Here is an 11,316-nt window from a genome sequence, read left to right on the forward strand (position 1 = left end):
GGCATCAGTGTTCATCTGGCAGACGCAGGGTGAAGCCACAGCGTCCTGATCTGGGCAACACAGCTCTGCGGCCACATTCCCCAGTTAGCCCCTCTGGACTAAGGGAGGCCCCTCAGGTTTCAGCTCTGCGGCCGCCCAATCACCCATGTCAGTGCCTCCACCCTGAATCCTTCCCTCTTCTCAGAGTGGATCCTCTGCGCCTCTCACATTTCTGTCTCTGGCTCTCACCTCTCCCGGGAGCTCCAAACCCTTACATCCAACTCCCCTTGGGTTGAACGGCATGGCTTCACAGGCCCAAACCCTCTCTAGCTGTCTCCTCTCTACCATCCCAAACCCACAGCTCCCTGCTTTCTCTCTTTGATGCACTTTCTGCATTTAAACCATCACCAGGTCCCCCTGCCTGCCTCCAACCGCTGCCCAGCCTCTGTGGCCACCACCCTTGTCTGGGTGCACCTGCACTCGGCTCCTCACGGGGCTCCTAGTGTCCACCCCTGCCCCCAATAGTCTGTCGCCCTACAAGGCAGAGGATCTGTTCAAAACATGAGTCCATGAGAGCCTCCTACTGAGTCTTCACCGCACCCGGAGCAACAGCCCAGCTCTCGTGCCCCCGCCCCTTCTCTGTCTCCGTCTCTTGGCTCTGATTCATTCCACTGCGCCTACGAGTCTCCTTCCTGCTCCCCGGGCACCCAAGCTCCATCCTGCCACAGGGCCTTTGCACATGCTGTTCCGGCTGTCCAGAAGCTCATTCCCCAGCTCTTCCCAAAGTCTCCTTAAATGTCACCTCCTCAGAGAAGCCCTCCCGGACCACCGTGGGCCCCCTTCTAATTTTCCCTTCAAAGCCATGCCACTGTCTAACGTGATGTTTTGTCGGACCTGCCTGTTTCCTCCCGCAGTTGTGAGCTCCAGGACCATAAGGAACTGGTCTTTTGTTTCTGTCTCCACTTCCCCAGAGCCCTCCACACTGGGCCTGGCACTCAGTAGGCATTCAATAAATACACACTAACTGAATGGACCCAGGCATCCCACTGCCTAGCAATAGCTTTCTAAGACCCTACTGCCCTCATCCCCAGGCCCTGGGAGGGTCCCCAAGGACAGGGCACGGCCGGTGGGGACTTCGCCAGGACCAGGATCCTTGGACTGGGTCCGAGAGACTTGCTCCGGCGGGCGGCGCTGCTCCTCGCCCACGCTGCGGCGCAGGCGGCAGCGACGCCAGCCTCGGCGGACCTCCGACTGCACCTGCAACGGGAGACGGCGCTCAGAGGCGGCGTTCCGGGGCGCTGTTCCCCGCGAGGCCGCCAGAAGGCGCGAGCGGACTCTCCCTACCTCCTTGTTGATGAAACAGTACAGGACGCTGACCAGGAAACCCTGCCGGAGGAGGGCGGAGTTAAATCAGGCTTGAGGCTACATTCGAGCCGTCCCCTTAAGGCGCTCTGACCCTTGCGGGGCATCACGCCACGCGACTGCTCCACCCCACCCCCGCTCCTGTTACTGCATTGCAGGCCAGTTCTTTGCGAGTATCTCAGCCTTGCACGACTGCAAGCCCTTTCTCCCTCGCCCCGAATCCCGGCCTAAACCTTGCAGCTATGCTGAGCTATACAGGGTGGGGGTTAAAAGCAGGAGACCCCCGGACATAGGCTGCCTGTGAAAGCTGCTTCCCTACTTAGCAAGCTGCTTATCCGCTCCGTGCCTCAGTTTCCTCATCTGGAAGATGGGATAACCCACCCAGCCGCTCTTGCAGAAAGCCCTGGCCATGTGCTCTCTGAAAGATTACAGCCAAGACCTATGGGGCAGTTCTCGGTCCCACGGGGTCGCTATGAGTCCAATTGACTCCACAGCACCCAAGAACAACATTCACACACAAGACTGTGTAGTGACACCCACTATTGTTTTCGGTAGCCACAGACTCAATTCCAACTCAGGGCGACCCCATACATGTCAGTGTGGAACTGCACTTATAGGGTTTTCAACAGCTGCCCCATGGCACCTCTGAAAGGACTGCAGCCGCCAACCTTTCAGTTGGTAGCTGAGCACTTTTACCATCTGCACCCCCTGGGGACTCCCAATCTTTTATTACTCCTTCCGGAATCTTGTTAAAATCTAACTCGGTCACGGCCTTCTACTCAGAGCTCTCCTGTGGCTCTTGCCTCACAGTCAAAGCTGAAGTCCGACCGAGGGTCCTGCACCGTCCGCCCCCTCCCTCATCGCTCCGACCTCATCTCCCCCCACGCTTGCCGGCTCCCTCTGCTCCCGGCCCCCAGACTCCCGGACTTTTCCCCTCAGGTTCTCTAGTCTCTCTCTTGGGGAAACCTGCCCTGACCGTCTGAAACTGCAACCCCATGCTTCCTTGGGTCTCCTTCTCATCTCTTTGCCTGCCCCCGCCCCCCCCCAGGCACCTATCACCTTAGGACATTCTGTACGTTATGCATACGTGACCATATTTTCACATATAAGGCACCCACTCACATAACACCCCCACGCCTATTGTAGCATAGCCCTCACAGGATACCAACACGCAAAGCAGTTGCAGGGCCTGCAAAAACTGTATAAAGTGTGCTATTTACGTAAGATTCGGCATATTTATTATATGTCTCTCCCACTGGAGGCCAAATAGGGACCTTAATCCATTTGGTTGGTGCTTGTACCCCTACAGTGAGCTTGGGGGAGTGCTATCACATAGTAAATATTCAACATGTATTTGCTGAGTGAATGGACAGTCTTGCAAGCTGAGATTGGTATTGTTCCCACTTTAGAGGTAAAGAAACTGAGGCCCAGCAAGGAGAAGCAGGTGGGACTAGAGCGAGACACGCGAATGCAGGGTTGGCCTTAAATTTTGGAACGAGTGCCTCCTTAAAAGTTGTGTGTGCATGTGTGTGGTAAAACTTGTTGTGGTTGTGTGAGGTGCACCGAGCTGGCTCCAACTCACAGAGAACCGTGTACAACAGAATGACACTGCCCGGTCCTGCGCCAACCTCACCACCTCTGCTGTGTAATATACACAACATGAACTTTCCCATTTTAACCATTTTCTAGTGCACAGTCCAGCACCATCCCTCCCACCATGTTGTGTGACCATCACCACTCTGGTTCCAGAATCTTCTCATCACCCCAAACAGAAATCCTTTCTCCTTCAATTTTGCACCTTAGGCACCTGCTAGGTCACTGCGTAAGGAGCTCCACTGCTAACCAGAAGGTTGGTGGTTCAAACCCACCACCGCTCTGCGGAAGGAAGACTGGGCAATCTACTTCCGTAAAGATTCACCTCCTCGGAAACCCAATGGGGATCTCTGTGAGTCCGCATGGACTGGATGGCAGTGGGTTTGGTTTCATGTTTGTTTTGCACCCATCTAGCTGGAGCTCTGGTAGCATAGTGCCTAAGGCACTTGACTGCTAACCAGAAGGCAGGTGGTTCAAACCCACCAGCCACTCCTCGGAAGGAAGGTTGGGCAATCTACTTCCGTAGTGATACTGCCTCAGAAACCCAAGGAGGGGTCGCTATGAGTCAGGGCTGACTCGACGGCACATAACAACAACAACAAGCCTGGGAGAAGCAGCAGCTAGGAAATGACAGAGCGATTCTGGCCCCAGCTCTGTCCGGCCCAGAGTCGAGCTCTGTCAAGAACGGGAGTACCACTGGCCTGCCTCGGTCCCCTGCACTCCCTGCCTCTTGTCGCCCCCAACCAGCGCTAGCTCCGTATGGTGGGTTCAATGAAGGATGAAATCCCATTTTTACACGCCACTGAGCGGCTGGGCCAGAGAAGACCTCGGGAGGAGGGACCAAGGCCAAAGGCCTCAGCACCCCTGGCAGCCCACCCCAGCACCTGGAAGGAACTGAGGAAGATCTCAAAGCCCAGCTTGGCGAAGCGCAGGGTGCCCCGGGCCTGTTCCTCCGTCACCGGCGCAAACACCACCTCGTGGACTCCCAGCAGGGGCACCAGCGTCAGCGTGGAGCGCGCCAGCCTGGGGAAGAGGGCAGCAGTGGGCCCGGGGGCCGGTCACACCCCCGGCCCCTGCCCTTGCGCCCTAGCCCCCGCCCGCACCTCAGTCGGTAGTCCGGGCAACGCATCTGCCGGGTTCTCAGCTTGGACACGAGGATGCCAAGAATGCGGATGAAGATAAGGAAATTAATCTGCGGGGAGAGAGAGGCTGAAGCCCCCCCTCACCCTTTCCTGGGGAGCAGGACTAGAGCTTTCACTCCCCCGGCGGGAAATCTCAAAGGACCACATGGAGGAGGCGGGGCGGGCCGTACCAAGATGGTCACGAGGATTGGGGTGCGGATGATCCACCAGATGGCTTTGATATCGTTCCGCTCCCAGCACCTGGGAAACCGGGTGGAGAAGAGCTGAGACAGACAAGCCCGAGTACTCACAGGGTCACGCACGCTCATTCGTCAGGCCCCGCCCACCTTCCGGAAGGCCCCAACCTCATTCCTTTAAAGGCCCGTCTACTACTATTAGGCTCCACCCACCTTCCCTATCAATATCCCAGGAACACCTTTCCAAGCACCTCAATCCCTCTAGACCCCGCCCATGTTCCGTCCAAGCCCCGCCCACGCTCCCTCCAAACCCGCCCACTCCCCAAACCCCGCCCGCATTCCCTCCAAACCTGTCCACTCCCTCCAAACCTGCCCACATTCCCTCCAAGCCCCGCCCACTTCCTTCAAGCCCCGCCCTCATTCCCTCCAAACCTGCCCACTCCCTCCAAACCCCACCCACATTTCCTCCAAGCCCCGCCCGCGCTCCCTCCAAGCCCCTGGCCGCCATCACGCCCCACCCCTCAAAGCCCTGCCCACCTCCCAGACCCAGGACCCAGACCCCGCAACTCACTGCGTGTTCTCGTACAGGTACCTGACGATCACCCAGGGAATGACGAAAAGCGCGGGGGCCCCTGTGCAGACCCCGAGCCCCGCCCCCCAACCCCGCCGCAGCCGTCAGCGCTCGCACGGGCCCCGCCAGGCCCGAGACCCGTGGAATGCCCGGCCTAGGTGGGGAAGCCCCGCTTGGAGAGGAGCAAACTCCCAGAGGTCAACCAGCAGGGAAGTCAGGGGCGGGCGGAGGCGCGCTGGACTGGGGAGCGCCGGGGTCGGGGCTCACCCCAGCCGAGGAGCAGGTAACAGCGAAAGTGGTCCCCCTCGGAGCCTCCTACGAGCACCAGGAGGCTGTGCAGATAGACCCCTTCCACCAGCAGCCACGTGTAGTTAGCGCCCACGCAGTACTGGGTCACGACCTGGGCCGTCCGGCAAGCCGCTAGGGCCTAGGGGACGGCCAGAGAAGGGGAGGGCAGTCAGGACCTCCAGGGGTCCTTCCACCACCACCTCTTGCTATCAGATGTTCTTTCCCCACTCTACATCCTCCTCAGTAGATGGTATCCAGGTTAATGTGCATGGCTGCTAGGCCAAAGGGTGGACGTCGAGTCCACCCAGAAGTGGCTCAGAAGAAAGATCTATTATGGAACATGACCCACCTTGCTGCCAGATAGTTTTTGCCACTTCATTACACCACCACTTCAGTGCTCTGGTGGCGTAGTGCCTAAGGCATTTGACTGCTAACCAGAAGGCTGGCGGTTCAAACCCACCAACCACTCCTTGGAAGGAAGGTTGGGCAATCCACTTCCCTAGAGATACCACCTTGGAAACCCAAGGAGGGGTCACTATGAGTCAGATCCGACTCCACAGCAGTGTGTTTGGTTTTTGCGTTCAGTGCTAAGGTGTCGCCCCACTCTATGGCCTGGGGCCGCCTAAGTCTCTCTACCAGATAGTTTTCCCACCCCATGCGCCCCAACCTCTAATCTTTCCCACTCTGTCTCAAAATAACAACTGTTGTTGTCTACCCGACTCATAGTGACTTGTGGTGGTTATGTTTGTGTGTCAACTTGGCTGGGCCTGGTTGAGTGGCTGGGCAGCTGGTGGTAGTTATTTCCCGTGATGAGACTGGCAATCAACTCCATGGTGGGATCTACCACAAGCAGCTGAGTAGCTGCCTTTGGATGTGGTCTGCTTCCTGTATATTAGGAGAAGCCTTGGGAATGGTCTCTAGCCTATGGCATGCTTGGACCCTGCATGTAGCCGTGTCGTTGCTCAGCAGCCTGCTGTGCTCTGCCAGCCTTGGGACTTTCAATGGACTTGAACTGATGGCCTGCCATGTGGTTCGGTAATATCGGGACTGTGCCTTTTTACTTGTCACCCTTGGGGCTTCTCAGCCTCAGCAGCCAGCAGCTGTCTGAATGAAGAAACACCTCTAGCTCCAGTGGGCCGGTAGCAGGAGGCAGAGCTGGACCCCAAGGTTGAGGGGCTTTCACCCAGCCCCTAGAGCCTGGCACTTTGAACTTGGACATAAAGCCTCCAAATTGTAAGAATAAACTCCTGTTTGTTAAGGCCGTGCCATTTGTGGTGTATTCCTGTCAGAGCGGCACTAGGGAACCAGAACATGACCCTACTATACACAACAGAACAAAACACTGTCCGGTCCTGGGTGCGCCTCACGATCCCTGCTGTACCTGAGCCCATCACTGCAGCCACTGTGTCTGTCCATCCCATTGAAGGCCTTCTCCTTTTTTGTTGACCCTCTGCTTTACCAAGCATGACATCCTTCTCCAGGGAATGGTTGGTCCCTTCTGACAACATAACCAAAGTAGGTGAGATGAAGTCTGGCCATTCTCACTCCAAGGAGCATTCCGGCCACACTTCTTCCAGGACAGATTTGTTCATTCTTCTGGCAGTCCGTGGTACCTTCAATATTCACCACTCAAAAGCATCAACTCTTCTTTGATCTTCCTTATTCATTGTCTAGCTCTCAAATGCGTATGACACGATTGAAAATACCATGGCTTGGGTCAGGCGCACTTAGTCTTCAAGGAGATATCTTTGCTCTTCAGCACTTGAAAGAGGTCTTTTGCAGCAGATTTGTCCAGCGCAGAACAATTGGTATCTACCAAATCCCCCCACCAAGTGGTTTGTTCTTCATGTCCCACCTCACCTCCTGCATAGGGATTCTGTCATTGGTGGAAATGTCCGAGGATGGATGAGATAATGAGAGAGAGGAAACGGATTCCAATGTGAGGGAGAGGTTGGTGATAGGTAGGAGAGTACAGCCATGGGGGGGGCAAGTTGGGAGGGGCCTAGCGAGAAAGCACTGACAGTGTGACTGTTGTTAGTGGCCATACAGTCAGCCTTTGGCTGATGGGGACGCCAGGCACAATGGGAACAGAGCATCGTGATCCGTAGGGTTTTCACTGACTGACTTTTAAAAGTTCATCAGGCCTTTCTTCCTACTGTCTTCATCTGGATGCTCTTGTGCAACCTGCTCAGTATCCTAGCAACACACAGCCGCCACTGAGTGACACAAGTGCACTGGCCAGGAATCAAACCCGGGTCTCCCACAGCAACCAAAAAAAAAAAAAACAAAACTCAAAATCGACCCATCAAGTCGATTCTGACTCACAGCCACCCCTATCGGATTTCCAAGGCTGTGAATCTTCACAGAAGCAGACTGCCTCATCTTTCTTCCATGGAGCAGCTGATGGGTTTGAAGTACCAACATTTTATTAGCAGCCAAAAGCCTTGAGTACTACACCATCAGAGCTCTTTACTGACCGAGTACAAAAAAACAAACCAAATTCACTGCCACCGAGTCGTTTCTGACTCATAGCGACCCCTCCTTGGATTTCTGAGGTGGTAAATCTTTATGGGAGTAGACTGCCCCATTTTCCTTCCAAGGAGTAGCTGGTGAGTTTGAACCGCCAACCTTTTGGTTAGCAGTCAAATGTCTTAGGTGCTGTGCCACTAGATAGTGTTGTTGTTGTTGTTGTTATGTGCCATCGAGTCAAACCCAACTCATAGCGACCCCTCCTTGGGTTTCCGAGGCAGTATCACTACGGAAGTAGGATTGCCCAACCTTCCTTCCAAGGAGTGGCTGGTTGGTTTGAACCACCAGCCGTCTGGTTAGCAGGCAAGTGTCTTAGCCACTATGCTACCAGAGCTCCCCCAGATAGTGTAGAAGGCAGTAAATGGATTGTGAAGTTGCTGACCCCTCCTAACAAGGCGGACTCCCATTTGCAGAATCACTGGGATTGGATCATGCTCACCTGGCTCCAGACAGTCGGGGCCTGGTCCCCAGGATAGGGACCCGGTGGGGGCAGCAGACGGTCTCGGGTGAGGATGGCTGCGGCCCGCAGCATGAACGAGGTAAACAGGTTGATGTGGATGTAGTTGCGAGTGCAGCGCAGCCTCCTGGGAGATTGGAAAGGCAGTCTGAAGAGCCCTGGAGAACTGTCCTCAGACATAAACCACCCCCAGCCCTTCCCATAGAACCACCACCGGCGGATGCATAGAAGTGGTAGCATCTGACCATGAATCTTACAGGGACCCTACCTGAAGACACTCAGGAGGAACAGGGCCAACAGCAGCGTGGTGAGGGACAGGGAGTAACCGACAGTGTACACGACCTGCAGCCTCTCCAAGATCAGCCTTTGGTCCTGAGTGGGGTGAGGGGAAAATGGGAAAATGACTCAGCTCCTCCCTCAGCCTGAGAGAAGGTCTTTCTGTTCCTCCTAGAAGCCCAATTTTCTCTTAGGGAATGATCTACCTTTGTCTGAGCGGGGCTGACTCCACCTTTCAGCTCCAGTGCTGGGCATGTGGTACATGCCTAGCCAATCAGAGTATTCTATCTAACACCTGCCTCCCACAGTGATTGGGTCAAGGCAGGCATATAACTCAAACCTAACCAATAAGAGCTAGTCCTGGGACTCTATGTGGGAGCTGCTGAGAATGAAACTCCCTCTTTCCATACTGTTGCTGGATTGGTGGCTTATAAGCCTGGTGCTACTGGAGGCCCCTTCTGCCACTCCAAAGGAAAGTCAGCACAGAGGAAAACAGACATAATATGGTGAGAGACAGAGAGATTCCCAACTATATCATTTGAGCACCTAGATCCAGCTGTTCCTGAAGCTGTCACCTTATACTTTTCAGAAAAGCCAATACATTTTTCTTTCTTTCTCCCTTATGCAAATTTGAATTGGGTTTTTATCACTTGCAAACTAGAGTCCTGAAAGAGTTTCAAGCTTGGCTTGAGGGTGCTGCCCTTTTTTTCCCCCCCTCCTGGACATCTTAACCTACATTCAATCCCCACTCCCACCCCGAGCATCTTTGCACCTGGAAGGCCCCATTCCTCTCTGGATTCTCACACTGGGAATGGTCCCTCCAATGTCCCCACTGGCCATCACTGCCACACTGGCGGAGAACAAAACCCGTGGCCACTGTAGGAAAACAAGGGAGGGGGACAGAGGTCCAGAGACGGACAGACACTGTGAGACAAAGGCTTAGACAGCTGAAGTGATGATGACAAACCCTTACGTAACACTTTCCATTCATCAACCCAGTGTTCTCAACAAGCCTATGACATCTGCACTGTAACCCTGCTCAACCACCTGGAGGCTGAAGGACACATAAGCCAGGAAGACTAAGATGTCCAGAAAGAGGTAGACTCAGAAAAAGATGAGAAAATAAGCATCTAATCATTGGAAAGATAAGGAGACAAAGAAGACAGTATACGTTAGGTCAGAGTCACCTAGCCAGGGTTGGACAGGCAGCGAAGAAACCCAGTCGGACAGAGGGGAGCACGAGATGGGGTGTAGGTGAGCCGGAGGGTCTGGGGCACAGATCAGGGGTCTTTGTGGCTGGGAAGGGTGGGGCCTAGGGGGCGTCTCACCGTGCTGGTGCCAGGGCAGGTACCAAGGGCAGGAGGCGCGGGCAGTGGCGTTGGGTGCAGCGTAGTCCCAGCAGGCGTACATATCGAAAGACCCGTTACAGGCGAGACCTAGGGATGGGCGTGGTGGGCGGACACCCGTTGGACCCAGGGCTCCTCTGGTCCAGGCTCCGCTCCACATTTTCTTCGCAAGCCCCGCCCCAGCCCCACCCCCCTGGAGCCAGTCTGGCCCAAGTACAACAAAAAGTTCCACCCACCAGCCCAAAGCCCCTCCCACGCTCCGAGCCCCACTCTGGGCTCCTCCCACCGAGCAAGTCCCCGCCCCAGATCCTGCCCACCATTGGAGGCCTTTCCCAGGCTCCGCCCCTTTCGTGGACCACTTGAGGCCTCACCTCTTAGTACCGGCCCCGCCCAAGATTCCTCCCATTTCAAGCATTGTCTAGGCTTTTCCAACTAATGAGGCCCTGCCCCAGTCCCCATGGTCTTCAGGCCTAGGCCCCTGCCACCTACCCCAGGCTCCACTTAAGGCCCTGAGACCCAGCCCACATCTACCACAGATGTCTCTTCTTTCAAGCCTCGCTCCAGGCCCATCCCGGCAACCCTGGGCCCGCCCTAAGTCCTCTCCTCTCAACTTCATCTCCACCCCCTGCCGCTCAGCGCCCTGCCGCCGCACCTAAAGGGGGCGCCGCGGCCTCCAATGTCTCCTGGCACTCCCTGCGGTACCGTTCCCAGCGCTGGTACAGCTCCCCCGTCGTCTGCCCCTCAGATGCTGTCTACGAAAGGAGAGAAAGGAGGAAACCCCCGGACCTATTCCGTTCTTCTCAGGCAACAGCCCAGAGGGCGCTGGCGGGGCTATCTAAAAATGAGTGATGGCTAGGGCTAAGGAGAGGAAGAGAGGGACGAGCAGGTGGAGCGCGGGGCATTTAGGGGGCAGTGAAAGTGTTCTGTGTCAAAACCATCGGACTGCACAATACAGAGCGAACGCTGATGCAAACTATGGACTTTAGTTTGCAATTATATGTCCAGTTTGGCTCATCGATTGTAATAAGTGTACCACAGGAATGCAGGTGTGCAGCGGGGAGAGGGGGCATATAGGAACTCTCTCTACTTTTCTGCACACTTTTTCTGTAAACCTAAAACTAGACTAAAAGTCTATTAAGACAAACGAAATACACCCTTGGGGGCTTTGGGAGGGGGTGCCTAGAAACCACCAAAGTTGGCCTGTGAGAGGGGAGTTGCTGGGCGTGGAAGGAGAGGCGAGACTGGAAATCTACAAGAAAGTTAGGTAGGAGGTAGCGGGAAACCCTAAGGAAGATCTGTGGGGGAAAGCCGAGGGACTGGAAGCAAGGGTCAGAACTTGAATCTGGGCAGGCGGGGGAGTCTTAAAACTGTCTTTGAGGAGCGGAAGACTTAAAACCGTCCCCAAACCTCCCTCCAAGCCTTGAACTCCCGTGGTCCTTGGTCCTCACTTCCGCTCTCCGAAGCAGCGGCGGCGCCCACAACCAGAGCAGCAGCTGGAGCAGCCGCCGGGACCGAGCGCTCGGCATCGCGCGGGCGGCGTGGCATGGGGGGGACGGAGGGTCCAGTCACGCGAGGGCGGTGCGGCCTGGAGGGTCAC

General features: G+C 55.7%; 1 protein-coding gene across 1 annotated transcript; it reads right to left on the reverse strand.

Moving 5' to 3' along the window:
- Window positions 1-1,029: 1,029 nt before the first annotated feature.
- GIPR (gastric inhibitory polypeptide receptor) lies at window positions 1,030-11,245 on the reverse strand. The gene is made up of 13 exons (XM_007943064.2): window positions 11,168-11,245; window positions 10,372-10,471; window positions 9,702-9,809; window positions 9,146-9,249; window positions 8,366-8,469; window positions 8,080-8,224; window positions 5,091-5,250; window positions 4,824-4,884; window positions 4,247-4,316; window positions 4,038-4,126; window positions 3,819-3,957; window positions 1,324-1,365; window positions 1,030-1,236 (listed from the first exon to the last, which is right to left on the reverse strand). The coding sequence occupies exons 1-13, from the start codon at window positions 11,243-11,245 to the stop codon at window positions 1,030-1,032; spliced, it is 1,407 nt and encodes a 468-aa protein (XP_007941255.1).
- Between the last annotated feature and the right edge of the window lie 71 nt (window positions 11,246-11,316).

The sequence above is a fragment of the Orycteropus afer genome, unplaced genomic scaffold (assembly GCF_000298275.1).
Source record: "Orycteropus afer afer isolate SDZICR_OR568_19922 unplaced genomic scaffold, OryAfe1.0 scaffold00099, whole genome shotgun sequence".
NCBI classification, from domain to species: Eukaryota; Metazoa; Chordata; class Mammalia; order Tubulidentata; family Orycteropodidae; genus Orycteropus; species Orycteropus afer.

Excerpts from the sequence above, each read along its gene's own strand:
- GIPR (XM_007943064.2), bottom strand. The coding sequence starts at position 11,245 with ATGCCGAGCGCTCGGTCCCGGCGGCTGCTCCAGCTGCTGCTCTGGTTG. Across the intron at positions 9,810-10,371 it reads GGCCGCGGCGCCCCCTTTAG|GTCTCGCCTGTAACGGGTCT; the intron begins GTGCGGCGGCAG and ends GCCCATCCCTAG. Across the intron at positions 4,317-4,823 it reads TACCTGTACGAGAACACGCA|GTGCTGGGAGCGGAACGATA; the intron begins GTGAGTTGCGGG and ends CCGGTTTCCCAG.